Source organism: Plectrocnemia conspersa, unplaced genomic scaffold (assembly GCF_051122295.1).
Source record: "Plectrocnemia conspersa isolate PC_06_02 unplaced genomic scaffold, ASM5112229v1 ptg000014l, whole genome shotgun sequence".
Lineage (NCBI taxonomy): Eukaryota > Metazoa > Arthropoda > Insecta > Trichoptera > Polycentropodidae > Plectrocnemia > Plectrocnemia conspersa.
The window spans coordinates 23,494,198-23,516,427 of NW_028277178.1; the positions used below are offsets into that span (position 1 = coordinate 23,494,198).

Below are 22,230 nucleotides of genomic sequence, written 5' to 3' on the forward strand. Positions count from 1 at the left end.
GTTTCAATTAGTAGACAGCAAACACTGCCGGTAGAATAATATTTTAATAATACCGATATGTAAGGTAAACATTATCGCTGGCAAATGTTTGCGCAACAGTTGCAAATGTGCATTCAGCTACAACCGATGTAAAATGTTGCGGGTTTATGTTATCAAGATAACCAGGAAATTGGATTCAGCTTAAAATGTGCACCTTCAAAGCGTGCACGCGATATTGCATTCGAATCCATGCGGGTTATGTCAAAGACAAATTACGCCATGCGGGAGAGTCAAAGAGAAAATTCTAATGGATGTATGAACGCCTCCCGCGAGGAGTCAGAGAAAATTGTGTTTTACCACATTATCATTTAACATTTATTTTAACTGAATTTCATGTATTTCAGCTATTAATTTCACTTTAAACATTACTTTTTGCTATGTATTTTATTATAGAGAGAAAATAATCTTTAAAAAATCATTTACCGAAAGACTTTTTAAAAGATCATCTATAACCGATATTTTATAACCTGAAAAACTTACTTGATCTGATATTTAGTGATGAAACAAGTCCTTTAAATAAATCTTAGCAAAAACGTATGCACCTCTATGTATTAGCCAACTAATATATGTGACACTCCGCGATTGACTTATTTTAATTTTACGATTTGAATGACTTTTTTATCGAATAGACAAAATATAAACTATTTTTATTACAATATTTATTATTTTATAATAAAATATAAAATATACATAACAAAAGAATATTCAATGAAAAAATTGTACATTCATTTATTTTTTCAAAAGAATATAATCAAGAAAATAATAGGTTAACGATAAACGTAAAGAATCTTTCGTGTGACTATACTTCAAAATTACCTGTTTTATTATTTTGGTAATCAAAAAGGCTAATTCACATACGTACGTATATCCAAAACTCAAATTAAAATATTCACATTATCTTTGAGTATTTTTCGATACAAATATATTCATCCTTGCTATTCAAAAAAAAGTAACACACTGCAAAGCAATCATTTAATTTCCAAGCGCTTATTAATTAAATTCACAGCTCTGCAAATTGATTTGCATCTGATTGAATATAAACGCAAACCTTGAATGGATTGATAATAAATTTAACTACAATTTTAATTTTACTAAAATCGTTCTGTATTTCGTATATGTATTTTTCTGGGTTGAAATGATAGCTTCAAGTATTTCTTTGTAAATATTTTTTAATGTTTCAAAATCCGTCAAAGCGTTTATCCTTGAGGTTTTATCTAAAGCTAGAAAGAACTACTAAAGCTTGTCTTTTAAACACAAAAATGTTACTTATAAAAGCATAGACGGTGCTATTTTTAACCTATAAATCTAAATTCAACAAACCTAATTTTTTTTGTTAAATCAGTTTAGAATGCTAAGTCACACAGCTATTTTTTGTGAATCAGATTTTGATGATCATCTCCTTTTTTTCAATAAAATAAATGATTTCCTCCAACAAATTTGCATTTTAAAAAGTCACCGTTAAAAATATTTTTTCTCTAATTAATTTTATAATTGAAAATGCGATATTTATTACACTTTTTGCGTTCAGTTTTTTGTATAATTGCTGTATAATGCAGTGATACAAAATTTTCGTTGTTCCTTAAATAAGTTTTAATTATTGCAGCTGCATCTTGGTTACATATTTCTGGAATATGATAAATATATCGATAACTAGGCCTACCGAGAGTGGACAAATTCCTGGAGTCCGTTCTGCTTGAGGGGCCCGATTTTGAAAAAAATCATATTTATAAAAAAAAGTAAAAATCTACAGCACATAATGAATCTAAACTAAACTACATTTGTTTAATATGTATGTTCTCATATATTTCAGGTATAAGCACCTTCAGCCCTATTTATACATACAAGAAATAAAAGGAGCGGAACATTGCCTTCAAAAGCACCCAATCTCTAGGTAGTAATTTCAAAATAAACATTATTTTTCAAAAGGGGCAGATTGTAGTTTCTTGACGCGGCTCAGTTTGTGTTAAAATTTGTTTGCAAATTATTGATGACTTTATTGATTTTTGAACGTTTAAAAATCAGATCGAATACCTAAGGAAGAAGCAAAGAAATAACGAAAAATCAACAACAGTACCAGTTGAATTATAACTGTGTAACACATTTTTACAAAAATGACTATTCGTGTACGTTTATTAAATTTTTATTTCGAGCTAAGTTCGGATTGCATTAACTAAATCAGTGTCATAGTGATTGTGCGATTTGGTCGTCGGTCAGAAAATTGGAGGCAATAGGTTCCACCTTCAATCAGAAGCCTACGGGACGTCTAATTAATGTGATGTAACTAACATCTTTACGGCGTATTTAAAAAAATAACTTAAATTGCATCCTAATAAAATTTAACTAGTGCAGAAACTAAAACCAGATGATCTGAATTTACGCCGTGTTTTTGTCGAAACCATGTTGGAACATTTTTTCGAATAAAGCACATTTTCATTTAAATGGGCACGTTAACAAACAAAATTGCTGGTATTGGGTCCAGGAAAATCCTAAATCGAAACATCAAAAGCCTCTGCATTCTCCGAAAGTTACAGTATGAGCAGCCATTTCATTTCAGGGGATTATTGTCTCCTAATTCTTCGAAAACCAACGAGGCGAGACTGTAACAGTGAAATACAACCGGTACACAACAATGTTATATGATTTAATCTTACTCGAAATTTAAGCCTACAATAGCAGGACATGGATTCAAATAGATGGTGCCACATACTACACGTCTAACGAATCTTTGGCTGTCTTAAATGAAATGTTTACAGGGAAGCTTATTTCGCGTCAAGATGATATTCCATGGCCTTTCAGGAGCCCTGAATTTTTTCTCTGGGGATACTTAAAGAGCCAGGTTTATGTCAACAAACCAGCTAAACCAGCAGACAGTCCAATTAAAAGAGAATATTCGAGAACAAATGGCTGCTATTCTACGCGCAATGTGCCAGCGAGTTTTCACAAATTTATGGTCCAGATTTGAACAGTGTTTGCAACGCCATGGTCCACACTTGGATAATGTTATTTTCAAGATATGATTTTCCTGAATGTTTACATTATTATAAATTACAAAAAAAAACGATAAGACTTATAGTTTTTTTTAAATAATTTATTCCAAGCCGCTCATCTGTATGGCCCACCCTTTACCATAACTCACATGTATCAGTACATCGTAATTCAGAGCTCATCGCGAGCCATACTTTAAAAACCATATATGCTTAGTATTAGGTGAACTTTGAATTAGAACTCCCTATTTATAGTATAAACAATTTTGCCTTCAAAGAGACATTCTGGTTTATGTTTTTCATTTTTCGATAAATGAGAATTCTTATTTTCATAAATTTCTGGATAAATTTTGATAAATAAAAATATATATTTTATGTATTGTAGATATCTTTATATTATTTATGAACAGAGAACTGGATAATCGTTGAAGAGAACAACTTCAATAGGATGATGATTTGTTATAATGAACATGAATAACCAAATAATTAGAATGGATCGATCTACATACTTCGATTGCTTATTAAAGAAAAGACACCAGAAAAGAAAGGTATATAAAATACAGCGATTGTAAATTTTTTTTAAATATACGTACAAATTTAATTTTTAACAAATAAAAGCATCATGATAATTCTCGATAAATTTGCTGATTTTCTGAAAAATTAAAATTCTTGATTTTAAATTTTTTTCAGTATTTTTTGCAAAGTAGCGTTAGTCCCAATTCATAACTCTAAGCACGTTTTTACATTTTCTGATTTCTATTTAATAAGTATTATTACTCACGTTGAGGTTTCTTTATGGAATGTTTCATTGTTTGTGAATTACAAACATTAATTTTTATTTTTATTATAGACGATCATGAACACTATATAAACGAGGAGTTGGTAGCGACGACACTTCATGTACACATAGAAGAGGCGACAGCAAGTCTTTGTAGCTAACTTTGGAGACACTGCTAAAAGCTTATTATTACCATTGAGTAGGAAGCATACAAAATTCAACCCAGACTGCTGCTATATATGTACATATATTGAAGGTACTTGCTATTTATTTTTTCTGTCTCAGAAAGAGAGGCATTACACGGAGACAGCTCTACAGTTGATCAACAACTGAACGGAAGCCATTGAGCAATAAAATAAAAGTTCGATTGTAGCAACGTTTTAGGTTATGAAAAGGCGTTAAAAATACATAAAAGGCAATTTTATTAAATAATTTAGTAACAATATCAATATTGGGACACTACACCTTCTAAATTTCACGTCATGTAAAGTAAAGCTTTATAACAAGTATTTATTTTCAAAATTTCTCCAGAAAAATGCTCAGTCGGGAATTTTTATTTTCATGAGCCTTTTTTGTTAAAAATTATATTTATTCAAATATTTTTAAATGTTTAATAACGGATGCTTTTTTTATACCGCTGCATAAGAAAGGGTGGGTCTGTTCCAGATGCTTTAAAATTTGCATGTCTTAGAAGCTTTTAATAAAAGTTGAAAGTATTTGAATAGCAAAAAATTGTTCACAAGTTCTCAATTACCCTAATCGGCCTTATCTTTTCTTTGGTAATATAAAAGCTATATTAATAATCGGATAAAAAAACCGTTGTAAATGGAAATCGGCAGATTTCAAAAATATATGGGGTCTTTTCACTAATTTACGCTTTAAATTTGCCTATTTTCGTTCTTTCAATAAGCCAAGGAGATTTTTAGTAGCAACAACTGTTATTGACATTTTTCTCTACAACTTGGATACAAGAAATGGAGCTCGAAATCCCTTTGTAACTCAACGTGTTGTAATCAATCAAAGTAGTTTGATTTGTTATGGTCCTTTGATTATTTGCCTCGATTAACAAATTATCATCCTATTGAAGTCTGTTCTCTTCAACGATCATTGAGTTGTCTGTTTATCAATAATCTACAATAAAATACTGTATTTTGAAAATCACATACTATATTTCACTTAAATTTTTTTTTAATTATCAAATCTTCTCGAGAATTTTCGATGAAATTGAAAAGTAAAAATGAGAATTTTTATTTTTCGAGTAATTAAAATTATCTAAAAACCAGAATACATAAATATAACGATTTTAAAATTTTTCATGGTAGATTTTAATACTATAAAATAAATAATGCTGTTGAAATCATACTGGAAAATTATTTTAAAATATTACATAATTTAACTAATGTATAAAATCGGTGAATGTGGCCAGAGTTAAATTAGAAGAAAACTGAGTAGTTTCTAAAATTGCAACTTTTCACTTTAAACTTCAAGTGATATACCATTTTAAATTATTGTTTATAAAACTTAAGTACACAGCGAAGCTATTTTAATATATTAATGTTTTTCAATAGCTTTGCATTTTTTATTCGAATCGCTTTTCTCATAAAATATTAGACTATATAGTGTTTTTTACATAGATTATTAAATATTCACAAATTGTAATGCGGATTTTTATACTATGCTAAAATTAAAAAAGCAAACTGTTGAGAGTCGAAGTCCGTGAGCAAAGTCTTCAATTTGATTTCACTTGGATGGGGTTGAAATTAATTTGGGGAAACTTTCGTCTCGTAAAAATAAGTTCTTATCGGCGTGCTGCCAGCCACTGGATGGCGACTCTGTCATATTATATTATGACTCAAATGTAGATATCGCAGAAACACCAGACGACGAATTTCCTTACAGTTTCTAACCTTGGATTTGTAAAAAAATGAAACTATTTTTACACCATATTGCTCAAACTAGTGTTATTGTCCAAGGCCGCATTGATACATGTATATATGATACATATGTACTACCATTGCCCGTGATATTAATGTTGTTATAAATTAATTGGCTTTATACAATATTTTCAGTTACGTTTTATAGTAACACGTAATCGGTTGTCAGAACGTCACTGTTCAGTTTCTTTAGCGGTTTCATTGCCACGTATTGCAGTAGCATGTTATCACTCGTCATAAAAAATAACACAATTGACCAATAAATGGCAGCCATGACATGTTCAAATGTTACGTCGCTACTGTTCACCGTTTGGGAAGAGTTAAAAAATGAATATATAATAAATTAAAAGTATAGAAGATATAACTCAAATGTGGTATTAGTACTATTAATACTATAAGAGAAGGAGTTTTCAAACGGGAAAACGTCCTTATTGTAGCTATTACGTTTCCATTTTTAACACATTAGAGACGACTATACGTATGCTTTATTAATTAAACGGCTACACATTTGCGCTAACGGCATCGGGGATGAATGGAAATTTAATAAAGTGGCGGAAGTGAGCACTTACCGTGTACAAACAGGAGCAGTAGCAGCGCGACCGGAAGTGCCGACGACGACTCCATCTGGCGGCGTGGCCGGGAATTAACTGCGCGGAAGTCTTCACTCAACCATTCTCACTGCGGCGTCACTGGCGGGTAAATATAAACGTCAATCAACATTTTTTCGTATCATATTAAAAACTGTCATCACGCCGTAGTTGCTATAAAAATATTAAACTAAAAAATATCGCATTATACTTATTTTCCTTAGGATAATAATAAAAAAATTCTGTAATTATTTAAAAAAGTTGTTTGATCAAAATTTTGTTAGTTTTCTTCTGATAAACTCACTCAAATGGCGTAAAACTGTTAAAATTTTAACAGTGAGAATTTATAGTCAACTAAACCGTTATAATCGATCAAAACATTAACGAGAACCTTGGCATTCAATCGAACTTGACGTGCTTTATTTGTTTTTTATTTCAATGTCATAACAATCACAATCATAATTCGCTACCTGATATAACGTATTGGAACAATTGTGGATCGTCAGCTACTTCAATCAACAAATCTGGCTTCCACCCATTTCATGCTCTTTGTAAACTATACGAGACACCAGCTTAGGCAATCGACGATTTCTAGGCACAATTTCCTTAATTTCATAATTTGAATAAACTAATATTCGAATATTTGGCTGAGAACTCTACTTTCAACGCGCATTCATCAAAAATAGGGACGTTGGTTGTACCGCCTATCGTCGTTGTTAGACAGAACATATTATGAGCGAACTATTTATATGCTTTTATTTTCAATTTAAATGTGCTTAGTGATAATTATGTTACTGTAAAAATAATGTTCTTTTCATATAATTTGTTTTAACTATAAAATGCTTTATATTATATTTATAAACTTGATATTCTAGGAAAGATATAATAGGATTACTGTTTAATCAAACTTTAAAATATAACCGTTAAACTATCAAGTTTCTATCATTAACACATTATTACAGTATGTGCTTTATCCTTGCTTTTATATGCAAATTTAATTGTTGTTTTGTTGTAGTCGCAGACACTTGATATTAATGGGTTTTCTAAGAATAATCATAGTTAAATTATTAATAAATTATATATTCATGATACAGTAAATATTTTTTAACACAAGTTTTAAATGTTTTAAAAGAATTAAGTCAATGAAATGTTTTTCTTTGCTTACTAATAGTTTTTAGATTAGTGGTGTGTCTTCTGATTTTACAAGAATACATTTCTTTATTAAGAATTGAATTAATTTTACATATTTTAAAATATGTTTTTTTTAAGAAATTTATGTAGCAATTAAAAAAATTGTATGCTGTTTAATTGATAATTTTAAAATTCAATTTCAATATCAAGCTAAAGATCTAATCAAAATTTATTCTATTATAATTGAATTGTGCACAAAATAGATATTTAAATTTGATGAATGAGAAAATATTATAGTCTTTCTGACACAGACTCACTATAAAATGAATAATAATCTTAGGAGATTCTGATACGGTAAATAATAGTATGAACATATTAGATTAGATAATCCCGAAATGAATTTCGTTTTTTTATGTTTGTTTTTAATTTTGATGATTTTCTTATCAACAAATAATCCTATTCCACCTCTCAGTCGTTTTTTTTAATTCCATTAATATAATACGCTTTGGTTCAAAATATTCCGATAGGTTCTTTTTCACGTCGTCTGCATTTTTTTTGTTTAGGAAATGCGACATCGATTGAAATAATTAGTAGTCGTTAAGAGCAAGGTCTGGAGAATAAAATGGATGAGATAAAATCTTCCAACAGAGCTCCTTGATTTTTGTTGACGCGCATTGTCGTGTTGTAGAACTATTCGATTTCTATTGACTTGGAAAAATATTTATAAGTAATTTTTTCTTACTTTCTCGTGCGAAAAAAAATCCAAGTGAATATAATATAAGCTTGCTGTTATTTTCCCTTAGGTTTCAGAATTTCGTAACACACAATTCCTTTAAAATCCGACCATACACACAAAATATTTTTTTTACTATGAGCCTGTGCTTCGAGATAGGTTTTGCTACTTAATCTTTGAATTACCGCTGTCGTCTACGACGATTAGTGTCATATAACACCCATTTTTCATATCTGGTTATCAAATGATCAAGAAAAGGTGACTCAGCTGTAAGATTCAGAAGCTCTTTGGATATGCAAATATGCGCCGCTTGTTTTCTTCGCTCAATTCATAATCCATGTGTCTATGACTGTTGAATCAGACTGGTTTAGCTTATCAGCCAGCTGATGAATAGATCTCCCACATCCAAGACTATTCTTGATATCATATTGTTCCGTTCGAATCATATTAAACTATCCTTAACATTTATGGATATCTAATGAATCGCCTACTTATGTTTTTAATGGCCGTAGTTGTCAAATTTTTAATATGAATTTATATATTTGATACCTGATTAAAGTTAATTAAATAAATTTACGTGTACCTCCACGAATTGTTGAAAAATTACAGACAATCACAATACTAATCATTAAAACCCTCGCCAGTTGTTTGTTCGCAAAAAGTGTTGTGTTTCAATTGAAGCCGGCACAAAAAATGCATATAATGGTAGAATTTATGGCGTCGATTGAATGCACGTGTGCGAAATTCGAAACCAGAGCAAAAAGGTTATAATTGTCGGCAATTACGGCACTTGCCATGAATTATTGGAATAATGTATGCACGTCGTTAAAACATTTTGCGTTAATAAAATTGCTACATCCCTGTACAGTAAATATTATGTATAAAAAACAGGGAATAATAATTGTTATAAATTTTTAAAGCTCTTTTTATTTATATTAAATTTTTTTATCTAAAAATTGTGGTCAAAGTTAAAAAACATTGTAAAACATACATCATAAAATATTTAGCCCATTTTCGTAAATACGTTTTGCGAAAGCTCAGTGAATCGTATCCCAACACTCCTATACGAAACGCTAGGATACAAGAACAGATAATAATCAAATATCTCGAAAACTTTTTCTGAACTTTTTCGATCAAGAGCGAGTATTTAAGTATTCGGTGATTCTAAATTATAGATTGCGATTCGAAAATTCTGCGAATTAAAGTGTAATAGAGAACGCGAATATCTGACAGATTTTTCAACATGAAATGCATTTTTCGTAACATGGGATTGCAATACCTGTATTACCGAGAGAGATATCGGTACTACCGGTATTGCAAATCTTACTGTAACAAAGTCGAGTATCTTGGAAAATTTGCTTGCTCTCAAAGCAATTCCGACACTTTTCATAACAATTTTCCGACCAATATCATAGGAATATACTGATGGCGAATGGCATCGAGAAAATGACACAGTATGGCACTCTTTAACACTCAAAAGCAGATAGTTGACTAAAACCCATTTTCATAGAAATTGTAAATCACTCTGTAAAGAGAAGAAGTCGTCAACCCTCGAAGGACCCCAGATATTATCATTTATTCTTTGAAAAACTGATGATGTAAATTTTTGTTTTATTGTCTGAAACAATCAGTAAAAATATTAAATATCGATTTTTGTCAGTTATTGTTTACTGTATAATATGTTAATGTTAAAGAAATTGAAGAGTATAGGTATAAGTGATATAGTTTTAAGATGGTTTAATAATTACTTATATAAAAGAAAACAAAAAGTTAAAATAAATAATATATATTCTGAAGAGAAATTAGTGTCTTATGGAGTACCACAAGGGTCTAAATTGGGACCATTGTTATTTGTTTTGTATATTAATGATATAGTTAATAACGTGAAAAAATGTAAAATTCATCTATTTGCGGATGACACATTAATGTATTGCATTGGTGATAACATTAAAGAAATTGTAAATAATTTAAATAATGAATTAAGTATATTAGAAATATGGTTAAAGAATAATGTACTTAAATTAAATGAGAATAAAACTAAATGTATGTTTATTAATTATAAAAATGTGTTAGATAATAGTACCAAAATAGTAATAAATAACTCTAGTATAGAAATAGTGGATAATATAAAATATTTAGGAGTAATTGTTGATACAAAATTAAATTTTAAAGAACATTGTAATTACATATTAAAAAAAATTAGTAGAAAAATAGGTTTATTATCTAGATTAAGAAATATATTAAGTATAAATACAAAAAAAAAAATTTACAATAGTATAATATTGCCCCTTTTTAATTATTGTGCAACACTATTAAATATGTTAAATAAATTAGACAAACAAATGTTGCAAAAATTACAAAATAGGGCAATGAGAGTAATCTTAAATAAAAATAGATTAACTAATTGTAAAAGTATGATTGATAGATTAGAATGGTTGAATGTTCAAGAAATATTGAGTATGAATGTTTTAGTATTTATATATAAGTTAGAAAATAATATGTTACCAGAATATTTTAATAAGTATTTAATAAGAAATAAAGATGTACATAAATATAATACTAGAAATAGAGAAAATTTAAAGATAATTAAGTATAAGAAAACGAGTACGGCTAGGGGAGTTATGTACGGAGGTTTTGATTTATATAATAGTCTTCCAAGAGAAATCCGAAACAGCAAAAATATAACGGGTTTCATAAATGGAATAAAAAAACACCTTTGTACATATAGAAATAAATTATAATATTAAGTCTTTATTATTGTATATTTTTATTTTTTCTTTCTGTTATGTATTTTTTATATATTTTTTATATATGTTTACTAAATTTGTTAAATGTAAAGATTAGCTATTAAGCTAAATAAATAATTAAAATAAATAAAATAAATAAATAACTATAAATTACCAATTCGGTTGTTGTTATTTACTGTTCAAAGAAGTTTTATAGAAATTTAATCTATAATTAATTTTGCTAACTGCCACAATGTTGTCAAACAAATAAGTAAGCCGTTGTATATCAATATTTATTGTAAATTTTTCATTGCAATATTACATACATGTCTCAGTACGTCACAACGAATTGAACACAATTGACAACTTTAAGTAACTAGTGAGACAAAAGACTGAAATCAATCTTTAAATCAGTGAACTCTATTTTATTTATTATGAAATATTAGTACAGCTTGCAATTAATTGAACTCATTATGCATGACCTAACTCGATTTTATTTTCATTATTGCGATTGGGAAACTCTATGAAAATCTGTGATGATTGATTAAAATTTGAATTATATTATAATCAATAATTTTGATTTACCATAAACTTTAAAAAGCACTATGGTTCATGTGAGATTCTAGCCTGAGGTTTTATGGTATTAATAACTAGTTTACACTACTAATCTATTTTGCTCTAGCAATAATTTATTGTAAATTCTAGCAATTATTAAAAATATTAAGCAAATAAAAATAAGCCATACTTTATTACATATAATGCCAAAGTTTAGCCTTTTTGTTTTACTATCGCAAATAATATGATGCGAAAAGAAAGAATACACGACCATAACGTCTCATGTTTATTAATATAAATTATAAAAGTAAATAAATGTACATTCGAACAATTAAATTTAACATTGTGGTACTTACAAATTGTGTAAATTATATTCTTAATTATTTATAAAATTGAAAAGATGCTTGTTTTTGAATCAGCGCATTAGTAAATTATGTTTGTATTTTTTCTCTGTAAATATTTGTTTTAATTTGTTTTATAATTACATTTTTGTATCTTCAGAATAGTCGAATAATGTAATAATAATACTTCAGTCTATAATCCTATTTCTTAGTAAAAATATATGACTTCATTTTAATCGGCAATAGCTTCTAATTAAATAAGAAGCTAGTTTCATTCATACGTAAATAAATATTTTGTCAATAATAAAACCATTGATATTTATTATTATTTTTTAAAATATCTCACCTTTACAATTGCAAATAAAGAACCCTCTCAGCACACATTAATCACCCAACAATCAAAAAGTCACAGTTGAAAGTATTCGCGCGCGAAAAACTAACCACTTTGGGTTGAAAACGAGCGCCCGCGAAACGTGCGCGCCGCCCGACGCCCGGCGCGGCTCTGCGCTTCAGCAGGGAAAACTTTTCCCCCCGACTCGACTTCCCGACAATGCCTAAACTTCACCCGCACTTTTCGCCGCTGTAAACGTGCGCGTGTAAACAACCGGCGTGATACTTACATTGCAAACAAATTTAATATTCAGCTTGTATCAGTCACTATAGTAGAAATAAGGAATTCTGCTTCTTGACACTTTTTGGAATCACTCAATTATAATTTTATTAATCTTTCAGTTATCTATTGTGGCCATGTATATTCCGTAGTTAGGGAATTCATAAAATCTTTAAATGCTTAAACAAATTGTGGGGGCTATGGTTAACCTTATGGTTCTCTACAAAGCTATTGTAACAAATGTGCATAGCTAAACAAAAAACAAACGAAATCGTAATTTTGGAACACCCAAGAGTTTGCTAACAATAATCATTATTAGCTTGTCTTTGGGCATCAAACTAGCAAACCAGCAATTGTCACTACATACATTAAATGTGTATGAAAAATATTGATTTGTACTTTGAAAAATATATGGGGTATTTTAAAACAATATGGTGTACACTGTGATGTACAAACAAAAGATACTGTTGTAAATGAATAGCGAACCTTAGAGGCAATTAGCAGTTGATTTTTAATTTTCGTTAGGAACCTAAAACCTTCATTATATTTGGCACAATAAATTATAAACTACAAGTGATCATTTTTATATCTGTATATATGAGTTTTTTTTTCAAGCCAACATAGTCCTAAATTTGCATTTTTTTATTATATATTTTAGCTTTTAGACACTAATATGTATATATTTATATTATAATTGAGCAGAAATAAGTTAATTAAAATATTTTCGGGTTTTCAGACTAAAGAGGTGTGACTTTTCAGTCAAAATAAACGCAGAAAAATCTGGTTACAGTTTATTTTATTAGCATATATTAATTACCAGATATATAAATATAAATGTAGTTGCTGCTATTCGATTCAGTTCAATTATCGTCAACCGTGATCTGTTTTCTTAACTCTTAGCATCTCTCCTAGCGTTTTACTCCGTCTGCCCCTCTCTATGATTAAGTATCGCATATGTTATATTGCAGGTACAAGACAACTCTGGTGAATCACAGACGAGTATGTTGATTATCCAATTGCATACGCCTTAAGAGTGAAACTTACAGATGGCCATTCCGGCGATCGATAACAAAGGGGTAGGAGAACAATAATATTTTTCGCAGGGTAAAACTTACTTTTCTTATAAAACTTATCCTTTCCAGTCAGAGAGTAGTTTTTTTGCTACTTGGGTGCTTATAAGTGATTAACGTCTCAAAGTGGATATGCTAATAGGTAGTTTGTTAATAATAACAGCTTTCACCGCAATTATTTATTGCTGAGAACTCACTTCTATCGTTAGGCCTTAAAGTTGGAATTTTGCAAGATCTGAGTTTAAACTCCCACAATATAATCCCTAATTATTTTTATACATTAGTGAGAACACATAAATACACATGTTTGGAGTGGCAGTTCGTATTACTTAGTCGAATATGAGTATACCCCTTTCTTCCTAAAATTATTAAAAATAATTAAATTCTAGTAATATCAGATAATGATAATGAATAAATTTAAATGACTTACCATTCTTTCGGCAGATCACCACCAATTCTTTGGCTGTATTCGCTCGTTGCTGTACACCTATTCTTCATGGCCTCGCCCATATTTGTACACTGGACTGCGAATATTGGATTTTTTATACCTGTTTCATAAACGTTGATAGCTCTAAAGTGAGGACAAGCCACTAGCTGCATACCACATTCTGGCTGAATTATCCCACCGTTGACGTATATGTCAACGTGTCCAATAGGAAGCAAAAATCCTGCAACTCCAGCGTTTGTGTGAATTATTTCAACGTAAGAAGCGTCAGTATCAGACAGACGTTCTTCGGGATTAGATAAATGAAAGTACAAAGAAGCTGGATCTAAACCTGAAATTATATTATAATACATTTAAATGATCAATAAATATTTACAAGTCACCTTTTCAATTAACTTTATAATCTTTATGATTTATTCATAGTGATGGTAGATGATATAGTAAAATAATTATATATTTTAAAAATGTTAATTTTACCAGTGATGGTCGCGACTGTATCCCCATGTAGCCGCTTTGATGCTAATCCCATAAGATGAGCTCCCAGACTATGTCCCACCATATTTATATTGTTTAAAGGATAACCGGTGCTTGATAGAAACTGTAAAAAATTACTTAATTCTACTGAAATTTCTATCATTCCTAATCTTGCAGACTTATATAGATTACTTGCAACGTCTGACCAATCTAATATGATAACGTTAACGTCACGCATCGATAAATAAGCTACAAATAAAAAAATAATCTTATGTAACTTGAAATTATTATTTTTAATTTGTCGTTTTACCTTCTTTTATTGCCAATATTTTACTATCATAACCATTTCCTAACCAGCCATGAGTGTAAATCCAAGTTTTCGTGTTGGGATTAAACGACGACTCCGAAAGAATTGTTGGATTATCCGTCTGAAGTAATTCCATAGAAGAGCCACGCCTAAATTTTAATAAAAAATAAAATTGTATTACATAATATAAAATATACATATAAAGCTTTTTAATACCTGGTATATAGTCTAAATTCAGGTCTTCCATTTTTAATAATTTTGCTTAAAAAGCTCGAAATTAAAGATATGTTGTGAATTTTCCCAAAATCATCAGAAACCAGAGCATAACTTTCGTACTCGTCGCTAATCGTACTACTGTATGATATGCTAGCTATAATATTATCATATATTAAAATTTCTTATAAAAAACTGTTATACCATATATAATAATAAAAATATTTACCGATCAATAAAATTATTATACAAAGTACATCTTGCTGGTTCATATTATATGAATATTTAATCAACACAGAGAAGTACTGGTGAATTTATAATATTAATTAAGTGGCGAATAGCTTTATATAGTAGATGTGAATCTCTTATCTATGCAGATTCATTGATATTATGATAATATCTTTATTGCTGTAAGCATCTCCATTGCAAATATGTTAACGTGCCATTTCATTAACAAAGTTAAAGATCAATGTACTTTTACCTCAGTATAAGAATGAATTGATTTATTTTATATCATGCGCAAGTGACTTTTTTTAATAATGTTAAAATAAATACTAATGAGAATAATTCTTACATAATATAATAACTTTATTTTTAAATATAATATAATAAATTAGGTAGTATTATTCTAGTTATTTTAATATTTTTTTGGACGTTTCCTTTTCGTTTTCTTTGCAAACGGTGGGTCACTATTAGTAGTTAAGTAATATACTCCCTCTTCCCTATAATTAAGAAAAAATATTTTAAAAATATATATATATATATATATATATATATATATATATATATATATATATATATATATATATTATATATTTAAATGCGTATATTCTGAGAAATTACCCGAAATTAACATGAAATCCGCCCATATTCAGAGTCTCTCCCGTGGGTTTACAGCATCCCTCTTCAATGCTCTCGTAACTTTCGCACCGTATGGCTACAAATGGGGTATCGGATAAAATAGATTCTGAAAAGAATCTATGGGCTCTGTTATGAGCGCAAAAACCTATAAAAAATACACAATATAATATCACAAAATTCGTTTCACAAGCCAAAAAAAGTAATTTATTTCACATGAAGTAATAATTATTTTATATGGAATTGTAATAATATACATATGTATTTGTATCGGTGGATTTAATGAATTAACATTGAAACTAACCTCTGTAATCCGTTCCACAGCCTGGTTGACTTTTTCCTCCATTCGGATAAAAGTCCACATGACCAATGGGAGCCGCAAAACCTAAATACCCAGCACACGTGTGAATGACTTCCACAAATCTGGCGTCGTGACGGTCCAATCGAGCGTCCTTGTTGCCTTCAGTGAACAACGGTAATGCTGGGTCCAGTCCTGAACATGTATGTTATCTAATTAACGATTCGAACCGAGTTTTGGTATGTAATATAGATCGCCTCACCAGTGATTGTGTGAATCGGACCCTTTTCGACAAATGCGCCCGCAATTCCCACCACGTGAGCCCCCAGGCTATGTCCTACCAAATGAACGTCGTCCATTGAAACTCCTTCTCTGATGAGGAAATTCAGGAATGCGGTTAACTTGTGCCCCACTTCGGCTACGTTGTAGCTAGCCCATACGTAGTTAACATTAGCAGCGTAGTCCCAGTCTACTACGAATATGTTCAGATCACTTGCTACTAGATATGCTGCAAGTTAAAAATATGTGTTATACTGTAGAGTCCAATTAGTTCGTCGTCAAGATAAAAATAAAATTGAAATAACATTTTAAGATAAAAAAAAATACTTGAGTTAATTGTGTTAATTAATCACACTTCCAAAAAAACTTTCACCAGATAAGTTCGTCTGAACTTGCAGCTACTAGAGCTACACTGTCAATTAACGACTAATATCAAGAAATCAGCCGCTTCCCTCTTCACGTCAACAATGGCCTGACGTCCGAAATCGAGACGCAGAGTTTTGCCCGACTTTTGAAAACTACTGAATTACGAGACGCAGATAATATTACGAAATCTACAACTACAACATTAAAGAGTATCAATAAGCACAACACAATAGTTTTTATTAGTGCGAGAGGATAACCCGGAGCGTACGAGCGCCGTACAGATATATTGTTTACAAAAAAACACCGTTCAACACATATTAGTTACTATTGTTACTATTTACATTTTTAAACATAACATCAATACCATCTTTGAGGTTCATGGGCATAGGGCTGCTGCCGTTGTTATACCAACCATGGGTCAAGATCTTGATTGGCCTCTGTATATTAAAATTGGAAGTTTGAAGAGTAGTAGCATTGTCCAGTTCAATTATATGATAGTCTACCGGATTTTTTCTGTAATTATTTGTGTTTTTTTTATGAAAACGATCTAAACTTCCAATTATTTTACTTCAGTTACCTAGTGAAAAGTCTAAACTCAACATCTACGTTTGAAAAGTACGGCATGGCAGTTTGTGTCCTGTTGTGTACGTGAACTGGTGCAAATTGTTCGACACTCGCAAACCAAACTGGATCATATCGAGTGTTCAAATTTAACTTGAGGGCTGAAACTAAGAAAAAAATTGCGTTACTTATACAAAATAGTATAAAATCTTATTTTATATGCAATATTTCTTTTTAGTTATATTGTGTAGTGTCTATATTTATATAGTTTTTAATAAAAAAATTAACTCAGCAAACAAATTATATAATTATTGTTGAAACGTAAAACTGGGAGTGGCAGTTGTGTAGTGTATATCATTATCGATTATTTACATATTTTAATCTATAAGTGTACATCACACATATTAGTCATTTGTCATAATTTATACATAATATCTAAGCGTAACGCTTTAGTTAATAGTGGGACTTCGTATTATACAATCGCATACGGTATCGATAGACTAAGGCCGGTTTCACACGTGCCGGGTGAATTTGCCCGGCACCGGGCCGGCGCCGTGTAGTGGGGATGGTGTTGTATGGGCTAGTACCTATCATTTCAGACGTGCCGGACAAATCTACCCGGCGCCGGCCCGACGCTGACTGCCGGGTTGTCGCCGGCCGCGCTCACTAAACTGTCCGGCGCCGGGTACCGAGTTGAGTGTGGTGGGGGTAAAACTCAAACATGAACCGGGCCGTTGACAGTGATTGTGGTATCTTATAATAAAATATAATATATATTCCTCGTGTTTAGGCAATAGCGGAAGAAATAGACCTCGAAATTTTAATTATATTAATGCAATCTCTTTTAATTATCTTAGTAGAATACATACAAAAATAAAAAAATAACGCGAAATGTGTGGAAGGACTTATGTGAAGCCGTTAATCCTAAATTACTGGCACCAGTTGACGGGGTATAGGTCGGGTTGGGAAGAAACCGGCCAGAAACCGGCCAGAGACCGGCTACGTGTGAAAGCTTTGTAAACGGCGCCGGCCCGGTGCCGGGTGAATCTATCCGGCACGTGTGAAACCGGCCTAAGAGCTTAGTACAAAAAGAGTATTAATTTACGTAGTCAAACGCATTACATAATCAAATTGCTGGAGTGATAACTTTCCATATAAATTTTCAATGCATAACATATAATAATATTACTAATTAATAATATGAATCCAAAAGAAAACATTGATTCAAAAACAATGTATGAAAATCAAAGTAGAGTTGCAATTTTTGATATTGCCGGTGACTACAAAGATATTGGTACGCAATATTTATTTTACAAATTATGACAGACAGACTAAACAAATTATTTTTAAATTAAGACTTATTTTTACAGAGTCAATTTCTTAATTTAAAGAAGAAGGTTATTTACAGTGGAATGGACTTAAATATCTGATCAAATTATTATTTCTCAATGAAATTCTGCTCTATTATCAAATGAAATTATGATAATAGATCAAAGTTATAATTGTATATTAATAATTAATTTTGAACTTCTAGACACGATAGAAATTTAAAAACACTAGAGTACGTATGGGATTTGAGCCCATGTCTTTAAGAAATTAGTCACTAACTGGTCTACCGTGCTCGTCATATGTTATATGTGTATAACATACACATATAATCATTGTGTCTTAAATAGTACTTTTTCTGCAATTGTATGTATTGTAAAGTCTACATTATATAATTATTTTATTTTTACACCATTTAGGATTATTTAGCCCAGTTCCCCAACCGTAATTCGAGCGTAACATTATTTTGAATACATAAAATTTATTTTAAATATCTAAAACTTTATTATACAGTCGGTATTTATCTTTAGATGATTTCTAATTATTAAAAAATAAATGTTAATAATTTTATTGTTATATTATTATTAAATATATTTATTGCCATTATTATGTTTATTAGTGCGATCAAAGTTCTTACTCAACCTTGAAACTGTTCGAATATATACAATTATGTATATATAATACAGTTCCCAAAAGTATGGATTTATTTTATCTGTGTGAACAGTTTTAGGTAAACATTTACGTGATAACACTATCTTAACATTATTGTTTATTACTATTTTTCCGCTGCCAAATTTTCAGTGAAATTACAGTTCTGGAGAAATATTATAATTGCAAAGAAAATATATGATTTGAAGAAAAACTCGTTAGCTTTTCGTTGCTCTATTTAAAAAAATGTGTATGAGAGTTTTTCAGAACTTTTCTTACAAGCCTATTTTTTAACTATCGCAATGTATATAAATAATATTAAAATTACATCAACACAGAAGTCAACGAATTCACTCATATAACTTCGTCCCTTGCACTAACGCGAGTCATAAAAGTAAACTCGTACCTGTTATCAGCATCATTGAAACGCCCATGAAACGATTTGCCATTTTTAGAGCGGATCTATCCTTATCGTCGATGGCATTCAGAGGTAAATTTCAAACGATAACACACTCGTCGGTTAGCGATTTCAGTGTCAAAACTACACATGAAACATGCTACTCTCCTCACAAAGCTGTGTGTAGGAAGTGCAGCTGGCCGCTCGTAAATAATACCTATGACTGACCGCTTGTCACTCTCACCTGTCGCTACGATTAATCGTGTCACCGATTCTCCGAAACAATCTTCTAATTAGACATTCAGCGTGCAAATTGCCACTGAGTGAAATTCGCAACACGCGGCCGATGATTGGCATTGTATGAAAATGTCACCTACATTATAATATTCGGACCATAACGCTTTCACGTCGTCTTCTTTCTCATAGACATATAATTGCTGCCCATGTGTGTACTCGAGAATGCTCTTGAAATAAATAATATGTGTTTACGAAACGAACATTGCCTCTTTAGATGTCAATGTTTGTGAAGAGATAAGAAATCTTTATTAGGGCTATATAAAATAGTTATTTGTTTTTTAGTTAAATAATTGTATTCGATACTATTGTTAATTTATCTTAATTTAATAAATCTCATATAAGAATACTTTAAGATACCCTTATTGTTTAAATAACGTAAGATGCATACATATAATTTAATATATATATATATATATATATATATATATATATATATATATATATATATATATATATATATATATATATATATATATATATAAATATATATTTATAAATAACTATATTTAATCTCTTAAGCTATATAAAAATCTAAATTCGGTATTCATGAGTCACTTTATATTATATTACCTAGTGTGACATATTGATTTTATAATATTTAAAAAGAGAATTTTTTTTAAATTCCCTTTAAAATTTATCAAAAAATTTATATCGCTAGCCTTCAATAATTAAAAAAATTAACCCCAATGCTAAATCTAGTTTACACCGTAGAGTAAAAGCTGATGCTCTTGACAACAGTCTTCAAAATCAATGCAGAGGTGATAATAGTAAACTTGAAAATAAAATTAAAATACAAATTAACTAATATTTTGAAAAACTTTTGTGAAAAAATTACACAGTAACACTAACGAGCTAGAAAATATTATTCATCAACTTTCGAACCTTAACACTCCCAGATAATAAAGCCATTAAAATTCTTCCACTGATTGCCATCAAATACTTATTAAATCTTATATAGACGTCTCTCTCCCGTGCTTGGAAGCTGGCAGACGTAACAGTTTTTCGTAAACCAGATACTACCCTTCCTTCTATTATGTGGAAAAAAAAAGACTAGAACATGTTAATCCTAATATCTTGTATGAAGAACAATTTGACCTCATCTTATTCCGCCACGGATAAACTACATCGAGTTGGGAAATATATTCAAAGGGGCTTTGCATCAAAAAGTAACTACAGGAGCAGTATTTATGAACATTGCTAAAGCATTCAATCGCATTTAGCACGCAGGCATTATATATAAAACAATTGAAATAAAATTTCCAGTAACGTTTATTGCGAATTAAAATTAAAAATAATTTGTCAACTTTCAGACCCTACTCTATGATCTGCTGGCGTCCCCTAAGGTTTAATTTTAGGATCCTTGCTATTTGCAATATTCACGAATGATATCACTACTTTATTCGCCAACAATATCACAATTTTATTTTCTTATATAAATCCCCATTGAGTGATAAGTTTCAAAACAATAAAAATGGTTGAAAATGATCAGATAAATAACTAGTCACTGCAAATCCCATTAAAAGCGTCGCAATAATGTTCTCTCGTAGAAGAAAAAAGCTTTTGCTGTAGATAAATTAGCAAAAGTTCAAATGTTTAATTATATAAATGAGTGTCAAAATATGGCAAAGTATCTAGGTTTCACTTTAGGTTCTAAACTTTTTTGGAAATCTCATATAGATTAAACTAATTTTAAAAAATAAAACAACCAGAGCAAAACTATATTTTCTCTTTTGTCGTAAAAGTAAGTTAAATATCAAAAATAAATTACTAATCTATAATAATATCTACAATTTTGTACGATTCCTCGATTTGAGGATACATAATTAATACCCGTAAGTACGCGATAAAACTTCAGACCCGCGTCAAATGCTCCATGGTTTGTCAGCAACTCGATGTCACACCGTGATCTAAAAATAGATACTCTTACTGAACACTTAAATGCGTTAATAAAAGAAATATAATTAATAAATCCAAATAATTAAAAAATCAATACAAAAAATATACATTAAAAAAAGTGATTTTCGTTTATAAAACTTTTACCAAAACTAGATATGCAAGAGAACATGGTCTAGGAACTGCAAAGCAGATTAGATACTGTAATAAGAGAAGTAGTGCGCTAAGGAAATAAAACTTTTTCAATAATTTGTAAATCTTACATTGACACTAAGTTAATTGAACGTAAAGTTATTAACTAAATAATACACTATTGTTTTTTTTCACGAAAACGACTTAAACCTATCCTGTACTGTGATGTAGACTAAGTGTACAAATTA

General features: G+C 30.1%; 2 protein-coding genes across 2 annotated transcripts in view; both read right to left on the reverse strand.

The window, feature by feature from the left end:
* The window catches only part of LOC148226544 (cell adhesion molecule Dscam2-like), a 234,248-nt gene extending 221,936 nt beyond the window's left edge, over positions 1–12,312 (reverse strand). Inside the window, exons 1-2 of the mRNA XM_088204610.1 lie at positions 12,155–12,312; positions 6,305–6,424 (exon numbers count right to left, since the gene is read on the reverse strand). Coding sequence (XP_088060736.1) covers positions 6,305–6,359 — 55 coding nt within the window. The 5' untranslated portion in view covers positions 6,360–6,424; positions 12,155–12,312. The remainder of the gene's footprint in view (positions 1–6,304; positions 6,425–12,154) is intronic.
* Positions 12,313–13,652: 1,340 nt separating this feature from the next.
* LOC148226546 (lipase member H-like) lies at positions 13,653–19,918 on the reverse strand. The gene is made up of 13 exons (XM_088204611.1): positions 19,670–19,918; positions 17,306–17,456; positions 17,093–17,241; positions 16,346–16,591; positions 16,090–16,278; positions 15,771–15,933; positions 15,577–15,649; positions 15,157–15,232; positions 14,931–15,084; positions 14,718–14,863; positions 14,411–14,656; positions 13,919–14,264; positions 13,653–13,847 (listed from the first exon to the last, which is right to left on the reverse strand). Exons 1-13 carry the CDS (start codon positions 19,710–19,712, stop codon positions 13,814–13,816), a joined length of 2,016 nt encoding a protein of 671 aa, XP_088060737.1. The 5' UTR covers positions 19,713–19,918; the 3' UTR covers positions 13,653–13,813.
* Between the last annotated feature and the right edge of the window lie 2,312 nt (positions 19,919–22,230).